At 39.4% G+C, this 25240-nt stretch overlaps 1 protein-coding gene across 11 annotated transcripts; it reads left to right on the top strand.

Moving 5' to 3' along the window:
- Window positions 1-357: 357 nt before the first annotated feature.
- On the top strand, window positions 358-24579 carry LOC310896168 (uncharacterized protein). 11 transcript variants are annotated; one of them, XM_083828105.1, is made up of 8 exons: window positions 358-410; window positions 1022-1178; window positions 1273-1368; window positions 17704-17859; window positions 19015-19154; window positions 19871-19952; window positions 20362-20460; window positions 23206-24579. In XM_083828105.1, exons 3-6 carry the CDS (start codon window positions 1304-1306, stop codon window positions 19879-19881), a joined length of 372 nt encoding a protein of 123 aa, XP_083684231.1. In that variant the 5' UTR covers window positions 358-410; window positions 1022-1178; window positions 1273-1303; the 3' UTR covers window positions 19882-19952; window positions 20362-20460; window positions 23206-24579. The 11 variants fall into 11 exon arrangements, 1 of the variants encoding a protein (XP_083684231.1); XR_014581249.1 differs by lacking the exons at window positions 358-410; window positions 1022-1178; window positions 1273-1368; window positions 19015-19154 and adding exons at window positions 1855-1943; window positions 2826-2912; window positions 15931-16157 and having other exon boundaries at window positions 17753-17859; XR_014581250.1 differs by lacking the exons at window positions 358-410; window positions 1022-1178; window positions 1273-1368; window positions 19015-19154 and adding exons at window positions 1858-1943; window positions 2826-2912; window positions 15931-16157.
- Window positions 24580-25240: the final 661 nt, after the last annotated feature.

Below are 25240 nucleotides of genomic sequence, written 5' to 3'. Positions count from 1 at the left end.
AACTAATAGATCCAGTGACTTACATCTTGAATGAGGAGACTGTATGATGATCTTTTTCATGGGGAATTTGAAGTTTGACCTCCTTTACGAGCCCATGTATAACATGATTTTTTTCAAAAGTGGGTAGAAATATTTACTGTGAGTTTACATAATTCTCCCTCATCTCGTAGCAGGGATTTTCTCTTAATGTTAGCTGCTAAAAGTTAAGTACATTCCCAAGCCAGTCATCTAAGGAGCTCCCTCCCCCACATGGCCGATAGCAATGCCAGGGTGATTCATCTCACCTGTTTTACTCACCTCTCCTAGAATGCGATAAATGGCAACCTGGAGGCAGTTATCTCTTTCTTGACTACAGAAGGAGCCTAGATGACTGGCTTAGACTAGCTACCTGATTTGTTGGTGGCTATAGAGTAGGGACACTACCTCTTTTGATCTCAGTGTATAAACTGTAGTTTTCAGAGATATTTTCTTAGTGTTGAAAGGATTGCTTATATATATATGCATACAGTTATACAAATAATACAGCTTTTCTTCTTAACTGGAGTTTTGTGCATGGATTTGTATTAATGATCTTAAGTGATCAGTACTGGAATGATCAGTATTTAAGTGTATATTTTATGTGATTTAGACCCAGATTTCTTTCTGAGAAGTAATAAGACAAATATGAAACCTCTGTGTGCAGATACAATTACGCAGACACAGTAGTTCCCTTGTCACAGAGGAACAGTGTAGCTCTTGCTGGAATTAACGGAGCTTCCACCAGTTTGGTACATGGGAAAGGCCAATATGAGTTAGTCTCAAATGGAATAAATAATCTTTATTATGAAGACTGAGTAAATTTCTACCATAGCCATGTCCATTTGACTGTAAAAGATGATGTTTGAGCTTGCACGTGTTCATGGAGTTGCATACCAGCTCCATTAAATTCTGTGATAGGTGTATGTCTATGACAGTGAGCAAGTTGGTTAGGCTTTCTGTACCCAGATTTCCCTGTCTGTAGTGTTTTTCTGTGTTGCCAAAGGAACCCCAAAGCCTGGATAGCTCCAATATGCTGACCTCCAGTTATGCAGAGCTCCAGTCTACAAGTATGGCAAGGAAACGGTGCTGCCATTTCTAGGCTGCCGATACCTGGGGACCACAACGACACCTCTGCATTCCTGTCGGCAGCACCAAGACAGGTGCCACAGGGCTTAAAGCATACAGCTGGTCAGGCAGGAGTCCTGAGAACTCTGTCAGTGTTTGTCCAGCTCTCACCAAGGATTTTCAGTGCAGGTTGTGGGGATTGTTGTATGGGAGACTGCGCATGAACAGCTCTGGCAGGCTGCAGCGGGGAGCTTCAGCAAGACCTGTGGGAAGCAGTGGCTATGGGTAAGCTAGCTGACAGGTAGCTCAGCGCATCTTTGTGAAGAGCCAGTGGAGATTTAACATAACAGATTATTGGAAACTAACCCACTAATCTGCTAATGTTCACTTTGAGATTATACACATTATTTTTTGAAATGGCAGAGAGAGGTGGAAACAAAATAAATTATTAAAAATAAAGGAAAAGTAGATAGATGTGAACATGTCTTGAAGGCATCAGGCAGTCTGACCTGACACGGAGAACTCTGAATTAGTGCAATCATGGCCTTCTTTCCTTGTTTTCTTGTAATGACAAAAGTATCAAGAAATGATCAAACCTCAGCTGATGGTGTTTTGGTTACCATTCATCTAGCAGCCATGATGCAAAAGTGGCATGTGGCATCACAGCTGTTGGCAATTGAAAAGATAAAGTTAATTTAGTGGGCATTATCTCCTGGTACATGTTAAAAAGAGCTCTCACTTCTTTGGGTTGGGTTCTGTTTTTCCTTTTTTTTTTTTTTTTAAAAAAAAAAAAAGTATAGTGCTGAGGAAGTACTTCTTCACTTTGGCAATGTGATAGCAAGAAGGCAAAATGGTGGTTTGTGAGTTTCTAACCTGCTTTTTTATTTTACAATCTTAAGGTGCAAAAGTAAGAATCTATTTCATGTCACGTTTTAATAAAAGTCTGTACTTTTGCCCTAAGGGAAAAAGTGAGGTACAATTGATGAGTAACTTTAAAAGTTTTGGATAATTTATTCAGGTTCTTTGGATAGTAGAAACAAAATATCATTGCTGCTGATATAAGTATGTCAAAGTTACATACATTTTATGGAATGTTTTTGGCTGAACTAGAATATATTTTTATGCAGTTCTTTATCAATTACTTAATGCTTTTGCTTAATTTTTAGAATAATATCCCTTTTTCCCTGTTATCCCAAAAAGTTGTGCTTAAAAAAGTAATGTTCTTGTGGCAAAAATATTGAAGAATTCACAAATATTTTTCTCTGTGAGCCTCTTTTCCTGATACCAGTCATTTTGTTTTGCATTCTCTTCTAAAAGAAGTTGAAAAGAAGAGAGACAAAGAGGAAAGGGATCACAGTATCTCAATTTTATTTTCTTTCCTGAAAAGTATTCTCTTTGGACAGACAGTAATTGTAGTTTCTAATGACACAAACTTGAAGGGAAACAGAAGAAGACTACAAACAGGTTTATGGGCCTATCAGCAGGAATATGTGGCTACAAATTGCTGAGTAAATGAAACAGCCTGTTGTTTCCTAAGACTGAGTTTGAGAGTGTTATGCCAAAGTATTTGAGGAGGAGCTAGAGCACCAGGCGGTGTAAAGAATACCTGCTGAGTCCTAATTGGTGCCCACTGTTGTTAATGGCTTCCTGTGGCTGAATGTTTACTTGTCATTTGTTTTGTGCTTTGTTTCCCAGCTACTGGAAGAAAAAAATACTGACCAAAACTTTATTTTGCTTTTAAGTGTATCCCTGGACATCAAGCGTCATACTGCAAATTGTCTTACAATGCTAAGTACCTCAAGTCTATTCCTCAGTCCTGTAATTATCTGGTATACTTCAAAAGTTACGTTGCTTTGCATATTGTTTTTTTGAATTTTGAAAGTTATCTGATTTATTACAATCTGTACTATTTAAGAAAATTATGCAATATCAATGTCTGGGGGGGTTGTATACAACAAAGTTTTGTATGGTTACATACGAAAAAAAACCAACCTCAGATAAAATCAGACTTTTCTTAAACATCTGTTCTCATTTCTCTCATAAATCTTTTTTTTTTTTTTTGTATAATTGTAAATGGTCTGTGAGGGACAACAAAAAATGAAAACTTGCACGTTCAGGATTTGCCTACAAGAGTTCCTACATGTGATGCAGCTGTGTTTGGCTTAGTGGTATTTTATCTGTTCTGATCCAAAGGGACTAAAAAATCCCCAATACTATCTAGGTTGGTGTTTCAGACCCTTGCGTGCTCTGTCCTCAGTCTCCCTGGCAAGACTGCCTGCTAGTGCTAGCTATGGTGTGAACGCTTCCCTGCTGGGAAAAGGAGTGAAACTGCTATTTTTAACAAGGCTACTGAATAATTTGTGGTGAATAATCATGTACACTCTTACTGATCAAGAAAGAATTAGAACTAGTGAAAACATCCTAATCCCATAATCTTGAGTCATCTGTTTCTCCTACACTTTTTTTTTTTGGGGTCTGATGACCAGGGAGATTTAATTTCAGTAAACCTAAAAAGCAATGCAGACTTCTCAGGAAAAAATTCCTATACCACAATTTAGCAACTAATTCTTACTCTGCATTTGAAGAATAACTTCTAGATATCTGCACTCTGTTCAGCTTTATATATGGAAACATAACTGCAAAGAACTGAATCAGTTGGTTAGAGATGAGGTTACGTCTGAAAGCAACTTCTGTACCAGTAATACATTAGATCTCAGTCAGTGTTTGCGATGCCCTCAGAGGCAAACCAGATAATGTGGGGGCAGGTTTCAGTGAAATAAAGAACATTTTGTCTTGGGAAGGCTTGATCTGTTGATGACCTCTACTTTATCTGAAGACAGTAGAAAGTAACTCGTTTACCTCAGGCTGCTTCTCTGAGAAGTGGGTCTGTGGTGTGAAGCATGAAGAATATGTTCTTTTGGAGTAAAGGCAGGCATGGTCATTTAAAGAGTTTTTTGACTTGTTTTTGTTTTAGTTGCTTATTTCAAAAAGAAAACAGCTACATCCCCCCAACGTCTCTTTACTTATAGTGAATATAACTTTTATTTGCAAATATACAGCAGTGCTAGACAGATCAGTGATACAAGGAATTGCTGCAATAGGAATCTTCTTGAAGGAATTTTTAAGATATCTAAGACCTTAGTCTAATTTCTTGCTTACCATTGACTGTCGTTTCAAATCTATTTCACTTATAAATCACTTCTGCATGCATTTTAATTGTACACCTTGTGGGTGCACTGTCCACAGAGTGTTATTTCCTGCTATTTTGTGTTACCATTTCAGGTAAAAAAATAAATAAAAATTGGAGCCCCCCTTTATCAAGCACTGAGCCTAGAAGCCATTAAGAGCTGAAGGAAACTTCACCCACTGTAGAAGAGTGAGATTTAGATATCAAGTTCGAAATATTTATTCTTATCTGCATGGTAGAGAGGGGTAGGGAAAATGGGTCTAAAATTGTTCTTGACAGGCAGCCAGACAGATTGCCAATTTGCAGGTCAATCTCAGGGAAAGCACATCTAACTAACACAGGAGCCCTTTACCACAACTTCAAAAGGGTCATGACCTGTATGAAAAAAAAAGAGGCATCTAACCTACTTTCCCTTTGGTAGGAGGATGGTAATCAAAAGAAAAATGGAGGAAGAAGTAATTTGCCCTATATTTGAGGAGAAGCTTAGTATATTGTAGTATATTACTCATCCCTAAGTACATCTCTAACAGATCTCCTGGCATTTGCTAAGATATTTGCTAATACCTTCTTGTCATTGTTGAGTATTATCTAGTATTTTATTTTTAATTCTCTCTCTGATTATAGGACTGTTGAATAAATAAATTAGGTGTAGGGTCTTAAAGAACCAACAGGACTGGGAAGACTTTTGGATGCTGATTCCACAGGGCTGTCACAGTTCACAGCTGTCACAAGAAAAACTTGGGGATACAAAATCAGAAAGTTGGATTTCCTGCACACTTGACCATATCTGAATATTTAAGGAGTTTAGATTTAAAAAACAAAACTGATTTTTAAAATGTCAGTAACATGACAGCAAGAAACAAAGCTAAACCTTTAAGTGGTGTAGGCATGTGTAACTCACTATAATCAATGCAACTGTGCATATTTGTGTCACCTGAGAATCAACCCCAGCAATTTAATATCATCCCTTTAGATCAACAGTTCTTATCAGATTTTTTTATGCTTGTTAAAAAAAAAAAAAAAACTTCAGGCTGTAGAAAAAGTGGTATTCCTTTTAAACAGAGATGCAAAACACCAAGGTAATCTTTTAATTATTTTAGTAAACAAGAAGCCTATATGTCAGAGTATGTAGAAAAATTTAGTTTGACTTTTTTAAAAACACTTTAGGCATTTTCATCATTGACTTTACTATAGCATTAAAGTGATTATTCAAGCACAATAATCTTTCTTGGTTTAGGATGAGAAATACCGTGACTTTTGGTTGTGATAATTTCTATATTACTTGCTCATTTTGGTCCTCTTAAAAGTCATTTGAAATATGCAGATTTTGTTCTGTCTTTACTTTGCTCTTTTCTTAACCTTTCCCTATGTATTTTACACCCTAATGCTGTTTTGTATCCTTTTTGCCACAATCCTGCAAATATGTTCCTGGTTCACTGCAGCTCTCCCTTTAATCTAAACTTGGACATTGAATCAAGACTGCCAGATATGTGAATTAAGGGAACATTATTAGCTGACCAAAACTCATCCCTTGATTTATAGGAAGATGTCTCAATCTCCACCAGTAGATATTGAACATAGATTTGTGCTTACACTCTAATTTTAGCACAAAATATTCTGTCTTACAGAAACCTGAGTACTATGATATTAAGAAATTAAAAAATATTACTGATAAATGTCAGTCTAAAATCCCAGTACTGGTGATAATCAAACAGCTTTTCTTCTTCCTATAAACCAGCATTAAAATTTTGGTTATGGTTGTGTTTTGGCTCTGCAGTGGTTGCTTCCAAAAGTTCTTACAAATGCACAGGAAGGCAAACTAGTACAGAGCAGCCTACCATTGCCTCTCTAAGCCAGAGGTGGGGGCAGCTGAAAAAAGCAAGCAAGTTTTGTTATAGTTAAGCAGAACAGTTGTGCTTTCAAACAGTGCTACACAGACTGGAATTAAGTCATCCAAAGCCATTTCTCCCTGTGTCTAAGCTGTGCTTGGTACAGGAGAATAGTGGAGACACCTACTGTGAGCCAGTCTGCTCTGGCAGGTGATCCAGTGCCTCAGAGTCTCTGCTCAGTCCTTGTCCAAGACCTGCCTCCACATTTCAAATAAAGCTGTGTTTTATACTAGCAAAATAATTATTTTGCTGATGCTTGTTCACTAAAATGAATAAGTTCTCCCAGTAGAACAGCATTTTTGCCTGTCAAGCTGTATCTTCACTGCTGTTTCGCTGCAGTCGTTGAGTCCCGTAACAGTAGAGTTGCTCCCTTCTTTCCCTGCAATATTATTAAGCCATATGGCTACCTGGCAAGATTTAAAATGTGGACGTAGCTTTAGAAACATGCTCAACTGCCTTCTCCTCAGCCTCTGCATCACCCCTTCCCTATAATGGTGGGAAGTTATTATTAACGTCAGTCACTTTTGTCAATGGGGAGTTGTACCAGTCCATGCTTGGTGAACAGGATATGCATATTGCATTTAACCCTCAGTTTTTTCTTACTTCCAAACTGTGAAGATTGAGCATCAATGCTCCTAGCTTTTACTTTGAGGACTTGAGATAATCTTTTTGTTTTATTCTTAATTTGAGGGTGAAAATCTGTCCACCTTCATACCACAGGAATAACACTGTGCTTAATAGTGGGAAAAGACTATAGAAAGGTAAAGGAGAAAAATATTGATCATTCAGGCAGTGTTTTCATGTGGGGAAAGTTCTGCATCAGATTCAGGGGACTGCTGCTACTCTCAGGACGAAATGAAAGAAAGAAAAGAGCCTTGGTGAACATACCCAAGTTTTTGATGCTCCGTGCAAAGCAAAGTGGCCTGCAGGTGGGGGGAGTTGAGAACATATGAGGAAGAGGAGTGACAGAGAGGGTTTAAATGCTTAGAAGCAGCTTTACTGGTTAATGCCCCTCTTTTCTTGGTAGAGCACCTTCACCTCTAGCTCATTATTGCTGTGTGTCCTGTGTGAATGTGCTCTAGCCTAAAAATGCAAAAAGGACGTGTTTAAAGGACACTAGTGAAGAACACATGAAGAGACTCACTAGCACTTCCAGTTCCAGTTGTATTAATTGGAGAGATTGATTTTGTTGTCTGAAAACTGGATAGAAAACACTTTTCAAATAAGCTGCCAATGAAAACTGGCTAAAACAGCAGCAGAATATGAAGGAAAGCAAAAATATCTCAAATTTTCACCTTGGGCCCCTTCTCACCTCCTCCCTTCAAACCCACTTGTTTCCCCTCTTTGTGTACAGTTCACCAGCTGTGCCCTGTGAGATGAGCTGGGGTGGGCTGCTTTCTTCACACCTCCGTGCAATGAACACATCACTTTTCCAATCTGCTGGACTCAGCAGTATTTCTTGGGCCAGGCTGTCAGGTTGCTGAGGATAACTGAGGGTTTAATTTGCAGTTTGCACTCTTTTCCTAAGTACTGCACGCTCTGGAGAGAAGTCGAAAGTAGTCATATGATTATGAACTCAAGCGTTCCATCCATCTTTCCTTTACTTTAGTAAAGTCATCTCTGTCCAAAAGGTATTTCACATGTTGGACACACTGATTTCATTGATATTGCAAGGGACAAAAATAAAATGCTATTACTACAGGAGTGAAAAACCTGGTGAGCTTCAGTCTCCTGCCAAATTAGATATTTTAACCTTAAATCCATTTTTTTTTAATTGCATATAGATATTCATGTGGTCATTTTGTGTATGAATTTACTTGTTCTGGGCATGTTATTTTGCTGTAGAAATTACCGTATTTATTACATAAATTAGGTACACAGTGCCATGCTGGAATTTTCTACTTAATGCATTTTACAAATGTAGAGCCTATATACCAAACAATAACTTAGACAATGAAGCAGTTTTGAAAGATGAGAGTAATGTGCTTTTGGTTTTTAAATTACAGGACAGGAAATCAGGAGTCTTATCCTGGTTATTTGATTGTATTGCTTAAAGTTTGATTTCTAAATGCATAAGGTGTTTATATGCTATTTGCAACCTTTGGTCACCTTTGAAGGAATCAGCATTGGTGAATTTTAGCAATGTTACTTAAAGATAAAGAACTAGTTGTGTAAATGAGGAATCTGAGGAGTAGTATGTCTGATCTGATAAAAACATCTTACGGTAAAAGAAGTTGAGAGTTTCATCTTATTTCTCTCCCTCTCATTTTTTCCTTTTTTTCCCTTTATTTCAGTGATGAGATACGGAAAGAAACGGGAAGCAAAAGTGATTTTTTTTCAAATTGTTATCTTTTTCATGAAAGAAACAAAAGTGGGGGAGGGAGGGAGTAGGGGATGTTTTGAGGTAGAACTTTAACTATCTTTACTTTTCATTTTAAAATATTTTTATGGATTCCCATAATGTGATGTTACCTCCATTTGATGTTTTTATGTGACACAGTTTTTTTCTCCCCTCAGAACAAGTGAAATTGAACACTCTAGTAACTGATCATCAGAACAACTTTTTCCCTATCTCCAGACTTGTAGTGTATTCATCGCTGTTATCTAGGTGATGATTACAAATCAGCAAATCAACCCTATTAGTGTTCCTGTAGAGCACTTTTCTCCTCCCTCCCACTCAACAATGCAGTCTTGGTTACTTTCGGTTTTGACTGAAGAGAGAAGATACCAGGTTATGCTCCCTTTACAGAGTGGAAGCAGACCCGCAGCACCCTGACACTAGTCCAATATCATCCTCTCCAGTGGAGAAGAATCACAGAATCATCTAGGTTGGACGAGACCTCCAAGACCACTGAGTCCAACCTCTGACCTAACGCTAACAAGTCCTCCACTAAACCATAATGGTGCTGCCAAAGCCCAGCTATTTTCTTACAGATCTTCACCTGGGTCTCTTTAAGCTCCTGTCATTGGGTAGCAAAGAGACAGCTTCTCCTCTTAGTTCCCCCCTGCTATCTGCTATTTCAGCTGTGATGCCAACAGCTCACCTCAATACTACCTTCAGTGTGTTGCTAGGGCCTCCCTTTAGCACCTCCAGGGCTGGAAAGACGTGTCAGTACTGCACAACAGTTATGTCTTGCTTACGGTCCCATCCCACCTGTAGTCACTTGTGGCAAGATCTCCCATCACATCACCTGGGATAGAGGATCCTGCTGTCTGCACAGCTGCTACCATGGAGATAATGGGGCATTTCAGAGCTAAGCACTGTCTGAGCTATTGGAAAGTGGATGTCTGCAGATGAGGGAAAGGACAATGAACTAGTTACCTCTTCCGATTGTCCATTCTCTCCCCAGTATCATTTCTGCCTTTCCTGGGTAGCACTGTAACTTACTACAAGATGGAAAAATATCTGGTTATCTCAGACATTGCTCCATGTGGGCAACAACATTTAGCATTGGAGCACAGGGCTTGTTAGAGCTTTACTTTGACTCAGATATGGACTTCTTACTTGTGATCCACGGTAGACTTGAAGATACCAGAAGGTATCTTTTGGCTGTAAGCTGTAAAAGTTTTGGATAAGCAAATTTCACTCTGCTTTTTCTTTTTCCATCTGACAGCTACACTCTTTGAGCTGAACACCCAAGGAATATGCAGTGAACTGGTCAGATTACTGGGCAGCCTACATAGAACAGCGGAGTTAGAGCCTGTTTCATATGTTCTTGTAGACTGGTAGGAAGGCTTACTTGGACAAGTATATATGGCTAAAACCAATTTATTTCATTACCATTGGAACTAGCTTTGAGGTAACGTTTGTGTCCATCTTACTTTGATGTCTGGGTAGATGTCGCTTCTATAAACTATCGTTTTATCCATCCATAAAATGGACACCAGGTGAGGCCTTCAGGTGGAGTGACATTAATTTTTATGTAGTGTACAGATCTGGAAAAAAGCAGTTTGAAGGAGAAGTGAATTTTACCTTATAAACAGCAAAAGTGAAATAGCAGAACTACCATTTGCGTCATTATTTAAAGGAAAAAAATTTTTTTTTTGTTTATCCCTGTATCACTGACCATGCACGAACTAGTGTCCTGTCTGGATTAGCAACAAGGAAGCCATGTTGTGTACGCAGTGCAAGTCCTAAATGATTTCTCTGTTTGAGAGCACTCTGAATTCCCACCAGTGCAAGTGACAGCAGAAAACGGGTAGTAAGTGTTGGAGGTAAACCACCCTTTCTTAGCTTTTGGAAAGAGGTTTATTTGTAGACACTTACAGGTGACTTTTTGTAATTATTTCCAAACGAAGGGAGGATTAACTAAGATGTCACCAAACCGTGAGGAGGCCTGGTTGGCCTTTCATCCTGCCCTGGTCTAAAGGTAGGCCACATGGGCCCTGTTTGCATGACCCAAGACAAATATATCTTGTCTCAGTGCTTGTTTCTATATGCTTGAGTGAAGCAGAAGTGATTGTTCACAAATACGTGAGAGAAAAATAAAGCAGAGAAATGAAGGGGCGGCCTTTCATGTATGAAAAAGGGTAAAGGCCTCTTCAAACTGGGTTTTACAAAATCAAAATTTCAGACTTAGTATATTGACAAAATAATGAGAAGAGAAATCAAAGTTCAGTCCAGGTATTTTTAGAAGAATTATGCTATATGGAAAATAGAAGAAAAAAAAAGTTTAGGGCAAGAATTTAAAAGGGCTTGTTGGAATGAGTTGATTCATTTTTGTGTGCCCAGCCTGTGACATCTTAAAAGAATTCTCAAGGTGGCGGTTGGGAAAGAAAAACAAAAGGGGAAAAATAGCATGTAGGCAGACTTGCTTCTATATTCTTCTATTTTTTCCCTTGTATTTTGCATTTTAGGAATATGTTTCTAGACATATAAGCAGTTACAAGTAGTTGCAATAGCAAGCAAACTGTGATAAGAGTGTACCTGAGCAATGCAGTACATAGCTAGCCACCAGGTACAAGTCTATAGAGAATCAGGCCCAGAAAGCTTTTGTTTTTCTCCATGAAATGTAAATAGTTTTCAATCAAAGGCCTTGTCTGCTCACAAAGTGGCACTAATTTAAATGTATCTGTGTTCGGTAACTGGTACAGGCAATTGATGAGGGTTCTACAAAGACTGCCTAGAGCATTTCCTGGTTTTGTATTCCTGCCTACCAGAGTTAGAGGTGTACATGCAACCCCTATACTAGAATTTGCTTGTGTTCTTAGGTGCTTATGATCACAGTAAAAACATCTGTAAATGTTAATGCTGTTCCACTTCTCTTATTTTCCCTGCACCTATCATATAAATGCACACAAGTCTTTCAATTTTAATTCATTCAACTCTGTGCTTCAGCTATAGGTTAAATGGGGATCCTCAGCCTCATGAACTTATTTAATTATTTTAAAGATTATTTATTTATAAGCTCTGACTTTTGTTTACAGCAAGACCAACTTCTTATTAATCTGGAGCATTTTTAATGGCTTGCTGCAGGGAACAACCCTAGAATAGAAGAGGACTGGATCCAGAGTATATAATGCATCAGGTCGTTTACTTTCTTCAGAGTGTTAAAATAAAAAAGAAACTCATACACAAAATATTTTACAAATAAACCATTGTTCTTGCAAGTTTCTCCCCAGTTGCAGCTATTAGAACAATTAAAATGTAGGAAAAGAGATTTTTTTTAACTTTGCTGATACCACTACACGTAATAAATGTCCAAGTGAATGACTTCTATCCGAATAGAAAGAAAATAGTTGCTGTTTTCAGATGGTACTTACACTCAGAATGTTATTTGTCTAAGCAGAACTGCACACATTCAACTGTTGAAAGTTGGAGTTTTAACAAAATGCATCTCAAGCATAGAACTGAATTCTGTAATCTTTGTTTGGTATAGACAGCAAAATTAAGCTATACATTCCTGGATGCAGGAATTTGCCATTGAACTGCTACACTTTGGCTGTGCCAGGGCGTGCTTCTCTTTGAAGGTTAAGCGTATCCTTGCATAAGCACGAGCATCTCCATGCCACTTAACTTTTGGGCTAGAAAAGAAACAGGTGTACATTAGTTTTCTAATGAAATGGCAGGATATTCTGAATCAGTAGCCTTCATTTAATTACTCTTGAAAGATAGCCTTAAAATGTAAAGGCAACAGCTTAAGTGTATTAATTGTTGCTTCTTTCACTGGAATTTTTTTAATTTGAAGAATTCAGTTCAGGTTTACACTGTCCTAAAGAACTACACAAGTTCCTAGAGGGCTTGGGATTTGGATGGTGAACTCAGTTTCTGCTGATTAGCTAGAAGCCCTGTTGCTCTTTCCTCAGTGGTCAAATCCACATTCTGAAATGGAAAAGTTTATGTGCCATCATCACAAAAATCTTTGTCACATTATGACTGAAAATACAAGATAGGCATAAAATTAATGGAAGGAACTAAATGTTTAAGTAAATCATTTCTTTAGTCTTACCCTTATTCTAAGAAGTGAGGTCCGTTTGTCATTCTACTGTCTGTCTGTCTTTCTGCCCCCCCACTGATGCCAGTGACTTTTGAATATGCTTGTCACTTTCATCTTAAGGTTCTGAAAAGGTTTGTGAAAATTGATACCTAGGTACAGGCGTGTGTCAGACACAAATCTGAAAGAGACGTTTCAGCGCAGCTTTGACTTGTCTTTTTGCAGTCTCGCTTTGACAGCACGTTCAGTGTGGCACTGCAAGGAGTCAGCAAGTGCTGCCTTTTGCCCAGTTCTTGGTGTAGAATTTAGGGATAATGGACAGGAAATGGAAATTTAACAGTAAGGGAAGGAAGTCATAGAGCACATAGAATGACTTCGTTATTGATCCTACGCTTTGTTTTTAATGTAAATAAAGTTGCTGTGGACTGACTACCTTGCTATATCAAAGGGCACCAAGTCCCGGGAGTGTGATGCATATGTATCATTCAGTTCATCACAGGTCCTGACTGACAGGAGCAGTGAGGAACTGAAGGAGGAAATATTTGTAGTAGGTCAATATGACCAAGATATGGACAAACATGTCTGGATTTGTTGTGTTATGGATAAGGACCTGAAAGACAAAAAATATTCTAGCATTGTGGTGGGTAGACATTCAAAAATTAAAATTTTAGAAATGGGAAAGATGTTGCTGCTAAGAGCAGTGAAAACAAGGAAATAACATAAAAGGAGAAATACAAGCTGTTTGGTAAGAACTGCAAAGTTTAGTATTAGACCAACAGTAATCCTTCCAGGGAAGCAGATCAGAAGTGTCATTAGGTGCATAGGCCTAAACCGAGGGAGATCGGTTTGGTATTGAGATGTAGATTTGTGAGCCATTTACCTAAAGGTAATAGTTATATCAGTGTGAAGAGAGGAGGCTTCCTGAGGATAAGATAGAGGGGATGGGACCCAGGATAGAGCTTTGAAGAGCTCTCTCAGACAAGAGACAGAGGAGAATGAGGAACCATTAGAAATACAAGTATGTGTCGGGCTGCAATATAAAATAGAGATTGCTTTGTTAGAGTTGTCGGGCATCAGAAGTGCCTACAGCTTGCTCCATGCAACTTAGATCAGGATTACTGGTGTTTGAGCTTGCCTGTTAAAAATACTTTGGATATCTTTACCTTACTGTCTTTACCAATATAGGCATAACTTTAATCTAGGGAGACAAAACCAAAACAAGCTTGAAAGGAGAGAGAGGATGACAAGGGAAGGAGAAAATATAGTGCAGATGTTACAGGGCTGAGGAGGGGACAAAACTGAACAAGATGCATGCAGTGGTCACTCTGTTTCACAGAGGTGAAAAGGAAGAAGACAAGCTGAGTCAAGGAATACCCTGGTGTGAGGAAGAGGCGTTGATTGTGAGCAGGGTTATTAGACTTCATAGGGAGGATGCAGAAGTTTATAGGTTTTCGTTTGTTTGTGCTTCCCCCCCAAAACAAACAAAAACAGTATCAGAGGCAGGGCTTTGTTTTGAAATTAATTTTCATTCTTCACTAAAAGCTCAATGTGTTTTTGGTAAAGATTCTCAAAGAAGGCCCCACTGTACTAACTTGCTGGTTATGAAGCGGAAGGATTATGGACGGAAAACACTGTGGAATTCAGTGTAAAGTAACTGGTGTATTGTGAATTCACAGGTGACTTTTCTGACAGTGGGCTTCCTTTTATAGACTTGGCAATGTTAAGGAGTAGGCACTAATTAGTAAGTAAGCTAATACAGGGGAATAATCTGAATGGTTATTCTGTAAGGCAGACCTTTATGAAGTTATTTCAAATCAAGTAATTCCAGTTATCTCTGGAGTGAGACTTGATAAGCAGGAAAAAAAATCTACAGGAGTTAACCACCAATGTTTTCATGAGTGGAGGAGTCCACGGTATGATATCAGCAGTCTCTTGACATCCCAGCTGGGGTGATTGCTCTATGTAGTGATGTGGAGAAGGGGAAAACTGTGCCAGCTCATTTTTAGGAGTATAGGTAAGGAGGGCTGGAGAGCACCACAGGTCTTGATGCTTTCAGCAACCTCACAGTGGGGTGAGGAAAAAAACAACAATGACAAAAACACACCAAAGCCACAATATCACTTCTTTATTAGAAAATATGAGGTTATTCACCCGTTCAGTTTACAAATAGTGACTGCTAAGATCACGTGTCAGTGTGGTCAGGGAGTTCCGTATTTAACCTAGTAGTAGTTTGTGGTGTATTCTTGAAGCTGTGTCACTGGGACGGGTACTTGCCCGTGGGAATTAAAATGCTCTCTAGGAACTGAGATGCCTTGTGTTGACAAGTCCTTTATCAGTGTGAACTCTCACTGATTTCTTCATCGAGGTGCCTGCTGGGTGAGCAGGTTTGGCTTCAGCTGCGTCAAAGAACAAATCCTTGATTCACTAAAAAATGTATTTAGAATATAACATATGAACGTAATCACCAGTGATAGGACCCACAGGAACATTGTTAAGCTGAGGCAAGGGAGGTTTAGGCTGGACATCAGGAAGAGGTTCTTCACCGAGAGGGTGGTCGCACACTGGAACAGGCTCCCCAGTGAAGCAGTCACTGCACCAAGCCTGTCTGAATTTAAGAAGCCTTTGGACTGTGCACTTAGTCAGATGGTCTAAACTTTTGGGTAGACCTGTGCAGTACCAGGGGTTGGACTTGATGATCCTTATGGGTCCCTTCCAACTCGGGATATTCTATGATTCTATATGAAAGGGGGCATTTTACTGTTTGTGTATACAAAGACATTGGACACTGTCAGATCTCTCAAACTCAATGTATAAAATGTGATCCATATTACATGTAGTTCCATGTAAGTTATTAGCATTATTGTCATACACAGAGTTAGACGCAGTGCTCTGTAGAAGGGTTGCAGGTGTGTTTGGCTGAAGCTATACATTGCAGGCCTGCTTTCTATCACCTTGGTCTTTGTGTTGTCATTTATATCAGTGCAAGTAGGTGTAAACTGCTGCTAATTCAGGGAGGTGGCAATGACTACCCAAGGTGCAGAGATGAGAGAATCAGACCTTATGTCTGTAATACCCTATATTGCACTGCAAAATACATTCCCAGCACATTTTTCTTTCAGAGCACTTTCCAAATAAATAGATGCATCTTGTTTTTCTTTTTGTTTTTCTACTTTTACAGAAGAGCATACAGAATCATTTTATCAAAAACTTTTTATTTTTATTTTTATTTTTTTTTCAGGACCTCAGTTATACTGCTGAAAACAAATGCAAAAGGAGCACTTACAGGAATAGGGATTAAAAGTTATTCTTCACTTTTTTTTTTTTCTTTCTCCTTAAGAGCAAACTCAGTTTTGTCTGGCATATGGACTGAAGCCCCACACATTCCATTGTGAAGGTATCACTAATGATGTGCTAGTTCTCGAGGATGTACCAGAGTGCTGCAGCTAACACCCGATAACACTGCTCACTCCAGTGCTGGCACACTTTGCCTGCTGAGTGTAAAATCTCTCGTGAAACAGATCTGAAGCAATAATTGGGATCTGCATTGACTTGCAGGACCACGAGGCAAGTAGCACAGAAATCAGTTCTCTCTCATACTTCTCTTTTATGGAGGCTAAATAGACATCTTTGAATGTCGTGTTTTTTCCCCTTGTTTCCTGCAAGCAGCAAATGCAAGTGTTACTTGTGTTATGAGTGCACAGCAATTCTCCTTTTTAAAGCAAAATAGTTAAGCATTTGGGTAAGATTTTCCTTTTCCTTTTTCCTTTTTTTTTTTTAAACCAGACATCAATAAAAGTTGCGTTCTTATGTCCTGTGCTCAAGACTTTGATAAAGACTAAGGGACTTTTTAACACCTTTGCTCTGAGACTGAGCTTTCCTTAGCTTTTGTTTTGTCAAATTGGATACGCACGTGTAAAGTAATGAATGACTCTGAGTTAAGGCTGGGTAACACAGTGTACATCTGACAAAGAAATATGGGGGGCATGCTTGTGGAGGTTTCTGGAAATAATTCCCCTTTCTTGTTTTAATTCTTGTGTGCAGTCTGTGCTGGCATTCTGCAGGGACAGAAGTGCTAGGACTTTGTTGTTTACAAGGTGCAATATAGTGCTAACCTCGGGCACCAGGCCAGGAGGCTGGTATGGCATTCTCTTTGCTCAGCTGGCCTCTTGCTTAATCTGCCTTCTGTAACTGGGATGTTTGTAGTTACTGTCTCTCTCAATAGCAGTTTGTGTTGTACTGTATGGTCAGAAAGACACAGACAAGATTGATTGTAGGTTTCTTTAATTAGAGCAGTTGGAGAAAGGAGATAGATAGTCTGTTGCACACAAACTCTACTCCAGACTAAGACTAATACTCTTTCAGTTTGAAGACTCTAACTAAGTGTTTAGGACTGATTTTGAAAAATCTGTAACTACGTAACATTTAACCTGATAGTCATGGCAGACTTAAAACTTCAGACATGTTTTCTCCCTGATCTCCTCATCCTGTATTTATTCATTAAGTTTTAAGGCCAGCACCTTAAACAGAATTTGGTATCCTGTTTAAGGGTCCATTATATGTTGCCAGTTCTTACATAGGGAGTCCAATGACCCATTTTTGACCAAAACAGTTAGTCGAAAGTGGCATTCAGTTTTGATCAGATGACAACAAAAATGAGAAATACATTGGTTTGTGCTGCTAACTTGCAATTAACTAGTGGTTAATGATGCTGTATGTTTGAAGCTTATGCTCTGTTGTCTGTTTTTTCTGATACTGCCCTCCATTCATTGTTGTTTTTGTCACCTATTTCAGGCATGGTTCAGTATTTGGAATACTTTCCCTGTGGAGATATTTATATCCTGGTGTCAATTCACTTTTCATTTTGTTTCAATCAGCTAAATTAACTATACTTTAAAAATCTCTCACTGTACAATATTTTCTTCAGCCAATCAGAAATTGGGTCAGAAGGAAGACAAACACAATTTTCTACCTCAGATTTTTTTTTTTGTAACTTTTTTAGTCAGAAATATGTTCCAGGAGTACCAGGGTGCAGAGATGGAAAACCTCTTACCTCTCTTAGTTACCCTCTTTCCTGTTCAGCTAAGGATCTCATCAGCCCTTCTTTTCTCAGGACCTCATCAGGAGCCCTTGATGCATTTCTCCTCTTTTATGATCCCCAGCTCCTTTTCAGAGCAGTTCCCAGCTCTGCCGGTACGGCCTGCGTTCCTGTCTCCCAGCAAGGAGTGGGGCTGTACCACAGCGCCTGCTGTCAGCCTGACCCATTCAAGTAAGTAACCCAGGTGACTGCAATGGCCTGCCTTTTCCACCTCTTCATCATCACAGCAATTTCGTTGTCTAAAATCTTATGCAGAGGCAATGCTGTATTTCCTTTTGGGTCACAGAACAGTCTTGGGCTACTGCCACACTCTGGTGTTTTTCTTGGGACAGGCCAGATAAATGGTGGGTTTTATTTTGATTAAAACAAAACCAAACTAAGCAGCAAAACCAAGCAAACACACCACCATTTGTGATCTCTGGGGTTGTTTACATGCATGGGTGTGGACAGACACTTTTCATCTCCACCATGCTCAATGGCTGCTGCAGATATGACCTAGGTCTTGCCTGAAAGCTGTGTATCTACACTGACATTGTCCCGTGTACCTCATACAGCCCTGAGGTGCCTTTACAAGTAGAGTGGCCTAGTGCAAGGCCAATGTGAAACCATGTTTCAGTACAGGGCCTGTTCAGAGGGCTGGCAGACTTGCTGCAGCAAGTTTCCCGAGTGTAGACACCTACTTCCTTCTGAGATGGCTTAGGGTTACCCCAGGTAGTTGCAATGCCACATCATGCCATGCATCTTTCAGGATATCACCTGAAATAAAGCAGGGCACCTCTATTGAGGTGACTGGATCAAATCCACTGCTTTGCGCACTCAAAGTCACTGAAAAGATGTTGGTTGTAAGGGACATCTGAAGGTTTCTAGTCCAACCTCTGCTCCAAGAACAGCCAACTTCAAATCTAGATCAGGTTGCTCAGGACCTTTTCTAGTCAGACTTGCATGTCCAGACATAGCAGTTCTGAATCTGCTGTCAGGTACATCTTTATTCAGAAATTCATAGGGATATTTTATATGTGATCCATTATAAAATCAAAATGTATTGCATCTGCGCAGCTACTGCCAACCTAAATTCTCACAAAATGCTGACTGCATACGTTATTTTTATTTAGTAAATCATTGTATTAGACTCTCTTACCTGAGGAATTCTAAATTGTTAGAGGCATTGACACAAAGTTTTGCTTGAAAATCACCATCAACTGATGCAAATCCAACCTATGTCATGGCTGGAGTTTCCTTTGTTGTCTCAGTCATGAACCTTTGCACTGTTGGCCTGTGCCTGGAAGTGAAAAATGTGTAAATACCTTACTTTTACACTGTCTTCAGCAGGGCCAGAATGAGGCATTTCTGGAACACCAGCACAGTGCTTCCGAGAGCTGCAAGGAGCAGCTGCTTAACCAGCAGTGATTTGAGGCAGACAGAGCAGATATCTGGAAAGAACAGTGAAACAATGAAATTGAACTACTGTAGGTCTCATGGAAGTGTAATAACCACCTGGAGTAAGAACATTGTTTAAGGTTCCATCAGAACAACTTTTGCATAAAGATCAATAGCGTCCTCTTTTTTATTCTTCTGGTTCTCCCTATTGAAAGGGGCAAGGTGGCCTGGCAAGGCTTTAAATCTCTGTTTCCAAGCTTTTGTGTTTTAATTCTTGGTCCCTGAGCCAGATCTTGTATCTTCACATATAGCTGCCCTTCACAAAAGATCTCAGAACCATAATAATTTCCTAGCCAGTAAGAAAAAAATAAAATCAAAAAATCATTTAAAGAGTGTTTTTATTTATTCATTTATTTGCTATTAACAACCAGCATACCACAGATGTTGTAAGTGATGGGTTGGTGCTACAGCTAAACTGATATAATAACTATTGCTTCCAAGTCCTGCTCTCCCTTCCTATCCTTGGTCTCCAGCTAGTGCATATTTAACACCAAAGTGAGCCAGTTAGGAGAGGTCAAACACAACCACTTTTTTTCTGTTCTTTCTGCTGTTTTGCCCTCTTTAATTGCAAACTGGACCAAGACAGTAGTTTCGCAATAATGTTGGATTGAGGTAAGTATGTGCTGTGTAAAGGAAAGGTGTCTCCCCAAGATCACCCCTTCTTGTGCTGCTGCTGGAGCACATGCAGGCCATGAGGGAGGCATCTCCCTGCTCCACTCATTTTATTTTGTTCTTTCCCCTTCAGGTTACTTTTGAGCTGGTTTCCTGATCTGGCTTACCACAGCTGTACAAATACTACGAAGAGGGGACAGGACCAACTTTAGCTGGTAACTTCTTGTTTTGGCTGAGAGAGATAGTGGAAGGGCTACTTCAGCTATGCTCATGTAAAACTGCACCCATTCCACTCACACTGAAGCATTTATTCTGTATTTACACTGGGGTAAATGAGATCAGAATCCAGCCTAATGGAAAGAAAATGTAGGATAAGGGAAGAGAAGTATGGAGGGGAAAAAAAAAATGTGGTCCTCTTCAGAAATCTCCCCCCCCCCCCAATTCCCCCCAATGGAATTTGACCTCATATAATCTTTAACACAGTCCTACTTGTTTTGTTAGCTACCTTCTTCCAGGTTAAGATGCACTTTAAGATGGCGTATCTAGGGGCAAATACACCATTGTGAGTTGAATATCTTATTTAGAAAACACGTCCTGATTTTGATTTGTTTCTTCTGCTCACAGCCCTCAGCTAAAACGGAGGGATCAGTATGCTGCCAACATCCACCTCATCATTGTAAACAGACAAAGCCCAAAAAAGAAACTAAGTAAATATTTCCTAAGGTAAGTGTGAAAATCCCAGCCTTCTCTGGGTCCTTTCAGATGAATTTCTCTGTACAGTTACTAAGCTGAATATATGGAAAAAAAAGACCACGGTTGTTGGTAGTTTTTTCCAGTGGCCTTACTGGAGTTGCGCTTGATAACCATTGTTATACAGAGTTACTCATGTCAGTGGGTGGTTTGGTTAAGATTGGCTTCAGAGTTCTCAAGAGCTGGCTTCCTTGAAGTTAAAAATTGAACACCCTTAATTATTGCTTTAAAACACAATGATCATCTGAGACTGAAAGTGGGTTGCTTGATGTATAGAGACTGTAGTTGTTGACAACAGGAAAAAAAGAGAAACTCAGCTGGTTAATTTGTTTCTTACTAATGTGGTGCTGTGTTGTTTGCCTTTCAAGGTTCTTAGATGAAATATTTTTCAAACATCAGCTCGTTAAGCCTCTGAACATCCAGTTGGATGGACAGTCCACAAAATGTGGTTGTATCTGGTGTTGTATTTACACCCAGTACATAGTGAAAAGTATGGCAGAGTTTGGGACATCATTTGAAATAACCAGGTGAATTTAAGAAAGCTGAAATGAGATATTGTGACATAGCTAAAAATCTACTCTTCTGAACAGTGCTGGGGGAAATGTAGCACAAAGAGAACCCTGTTTGTTACAGATTTTCTTCAGTCATCTCTCTAGGACAGTAACACTTCTGCTCACCATGCCTGGGAGCCCTCGTTCCCTTTGATCACAATCTCACGGGCTCGCAGTTTCACTTCTCACTCCCACCGCTCACTCAGAATTCCTCCCGTATTTCTCTGTGGTTTGCCAGCTCAGACAAGACTTAGCCATTGTCATATTATCATAGATTTATTGAGTTTTAATGTTCTTTAGTATTTCTTTGATTAGAATTGACAAAAAAGGGAAAATTAAGAAATAGGATGTATTTATACCCCATTTGAACTCTGATTTTCACAGTGTTTTGATTTGCTGTTAAATTTCACGTGCTTTCAGCATTTTGTTAATTTTAAAATTGTTACAGTTTTGAAAATAATATGTCAATTTAAAAATAAAAGCACAAACTTGTCTGTAGCTGTACACTTTTTTTGGTTATAAGTTGGCCAGTTAGAATTCAAGGAAAAAATGCAAGACCCAAATATTTGTAATTGAAAGTTTGTAAACACATTTAGGAAAATCAGGGTGTACTGGAAATTTCTTATAACCAACCCTACTAGCTTATGCAGAGAACAAGAAGCAGGATAGCCTGGCTGGCCTGGTACTCTGTTCAGGTTCAAAGAGGATATTTAACCTTGCACCACATTGTGCTATGCCTCATTCAGCCTTAGGGTTAAAGCCTTTGATTTCAAAACAAGAATGCCCATGTCATGAGAATTTAACTGGAATTTAATGTTGGAATAATATGAACAAGCTTGCAGAAGTCCAAGTTTGATGCCACAAAAGTACTTAAGTAAAAATGTATCCCACCAGTACTCTGATACAGAGGAGGGATGGCAACAGGAACCAAAATTATTCTGCCAGCATGCAGCATTGATGAATATTATGTGTTTTAAGTAGCCTATAGGATTTAGTAAGGCTGCAGTACGTGCTGTTTGTGGCACACAACTAATCCCCATGTAGCTCGTGGCTGGGAGCTGCAGCTGCCACTGCCCTTAGCTGTGCTGGGGAAGGCAGAGCTATGGCTGGCAGGGAAAACCCTACAGAGTGGTCCCAGTTGGATGTTCAGCAGGTGAAGCCAGTGTCCTTAATTGCTGGTGGAGGAAAGGTGAGCATGCCTGGAGGTGCAATGCCTACTCCTTGAGGCTAATAGTCAGCTTTGTCAAATTGTGATCCGAGGCATTTTGAAGGGGATTAATGCACCAAAAATCAGGATGCTGCTGGTGGCACTCGCTGTGGCTGGCAGAACCTAGAGAAAGAGGAGGAAAAAAAATAAAATAAAAATTGGGAATCTCAGAATAAAGAATCGCAGAATTTTAGAGAAAAGTAGAACCTAAAAAATCAATCTAAGATGCATCTATTGCCTCAGTTATTTTAATATTTGAGCACCTCATGGTCCTTATGATTGCTTGCTTGTTTCATTGCAACCCCTTGTTGTGACATGAGTGTTATGTTAAGAGAAAGGAACTGTGGTATGAAAAGACTGTATAGCATGCCTGGGCCACTGAAAAGACCTGAGGCAGAGCAGAAAATTTACCATGGCGTTCTGCAATACCCACCCACCATGCCCAATCTCCCTCAACTTTTAAATTTCTAACATGCATTTTTTAATTTTCTTCTGAGACTATGAAAGACTGTCTCAGCCCTCCAGAGCTGCGCCATATGACTTGTGGTTGGAAAAGACTTTGGGGGCATCGCAGACATCATTAGAAAGGCCAGTTCATGGAATTTAGATGGCTTCTAAGAGTAAAGCCAACGGTACTGAGATTTGTTGAGTTTAAAAGATTTTGTTTTTCACACTTTGCTGCTACAATGTATCTGCTCACACAGAAGGAGAGGATATTAGTCTGCTGCAGGATGGATAGCTAAAGATTAGTCTGGCCATCAAGGGAACCTTCAAAAGCAGTTATTCATGAGCTCACCTTACTCTTCCTTCTGGCAGCTGGGAAACAAGTTTCTAGCAAAAACGTATAGAGTTGTTACCTTCACTATATCTCTTTCTCTATGTCGGTGCTGTGCTATTCTGTCAGTTGGTCCTGAGGTTTTGAACTTTACTTTTGTTTTGTTTGTTTGTTTTTGGATACAGACCCACCTTCGTGGAGTCCTGGGATGAGCAGTTTGTGTTGTATTTCCATGCTGAAGTTTCCACAGCTATTAGTGGAAGAGAGGAGAGACAGCATCTGACATATACCAGCCTCTGTTGTCAGAATTGTCAGTGCAGCACAGAACTTATCACAATATTCCCTAACGTCCTTAGTCAGACACCTGATCCAGATTGTGTTTGTCAGCAAAGTCATGCAATGCTAGTTCTGAGTAAGAGTTTTAACTGCAGGCATGGAAAAAAACACTAAATTCTTCAGTTGCAGACAACAGGGTCAATTCTGGTTCCCTCTGGCCTTTTTAAAAAGAAACGTCCTGCTATTTCACAGCTTCAGATGCCACTCAGTAGCACAACCAAATGCCGAAGTGGTAGCAGAGGCATAATGCTCCTGGTTCCAGCTCATTTATTGTCAGCCTTTTTTTTTTTTTTTTTTCCTTCAGGTTTGTGATTTCTTTTGTTTGAGTTTCTGGGGATTGTTGCATCAGAAATGGCTGTTCAGGGAAATCGAGTATTAGGGAAAAAAAAATACCTGAACAGGTCAGGAGCCTGAACATCATCTGCTGCTGCTTGCCAGAGGGCGCCTATCCATCACGTAGGTGTAGATGGATATGCAGTTCCAGAACTGAACTTGCATCTTTGAGCTTTGGGAAGTGCCCAGCAATGCTCTGTTTTTAGGAGCTGTAGCAACAGCAATTGTAGCTGTCTTACAGAATAATGTGAAGACAAACCCCTGCTTTGCTAATTTTTTATTGTAAATAAATGATGTAAGGATAAACAACAGAGATGACGTTGTTCAGTCTGTACTAGTCTGCCTCAGTAGCTCCTCTTCAGCTTCTATCCCCTCACAATATGTTCCTTGCTAGCAGCTTTTCTCAGTCTTTATCCCCTCATTAATTGTTAGCACCAAAATACTTCCTGGATTTAAAATACTGTTTTTTTTTTGGTTTTTTTTTTTTTTTTTTTTTAAAGCCTAAAGATCTAAAAATTAGGGTGCTAGGGGATCTAGGACCTAGAGGCTGCAGAAGTGCTGAAAGTCCCATGGTTAACTAGGGGCTCAGGGATGGAGTTTAATTAAAAGCCCAAACACAACTATTCAGGCTCTAACTCCTAGTGGGAGCTAGAGGCACTAGTTGAAGATGGTCACTAAATATTTCGCTAAATCTGGGCCATACTTTGGTGTTTGGGTGATCTGCAAGTTTAAGTCCCATCGATTCTGAACAACACAGTGTCATGTGTCACTTGTGCGCTCTCAGAAATATTTTCTGTAATCTGTTATTTTCAGACACCATTCTTACAAATCTTGTGCTTGAGTTATTTGAAATTGCTCTTTGGTGAGCCTGCAGATCAGCTGTGTACAATTCAGACAACAATGTGAACTGTTTAAAATAAAGCAGACATTTAAGTGATTTTCATAAGCTAAGAGTTTTAGAGTTTTAGTTATGTCTTACTAAACTGTTCATGTATTTCAACAAGAAAGGCAAATTGTTATGCTTTGTCTTTTTTTTCAGCAGTTGGTCCTCTCTCCCTTCATTGCTCAATTGTAAATGGTTAAATGGCGCAGGAGTTCCAGATTAAAGCTTATGACATAACTGAACCCCCGATGATTTGACTTCTGTTTTCCTCTGCTAAGGTCACATAATCAGAGTTGGCTGCTTATCACTGAGTACAATCATTAAATGATTTAATGGGGGGTTAAATGAAAAGTAAGAATTTTCATACTGGTGTGATACAAATCGCGTGTCCAATTAAAGCCTCAAAGCATTTTTTAAAAGCTGTATAAAAGGTGAATCATTTCTGTAAACAGCCCCTAAAGTGAAAACTCAACACCTTTGCTGTGGGAGAAGTAATATGATCTCGAATACCTTTGCAAACAAAGAGTCACTTGCCTTCTGCAAGTTGCTCTCTTTTCTTCAGCAGCTCAGCATGGGGTGCCAGAAAAATCATTAACGGGCCCTTCTTGCACTTCTGTCTTTTCCACACCTGCGTATCACGATCCCTGCTGTAACTTTATGGACCGTGA

This window comes from Anser anser (genome assembly GCF_964211835.1).
Source record: "Anser anser genome assembly, chromosome: 3".
In the NCBI taxonomy this organism is placed as follows: Eukaryota; Metazoa; Chordata; class Aves; order Anseriformes; family Anatidae; genus Anser; species Anser anser.
Note: the sequence above shows the minus strand (reverse complement) of the source record. Positions and strands in the feature narration are given on the sequence as shown.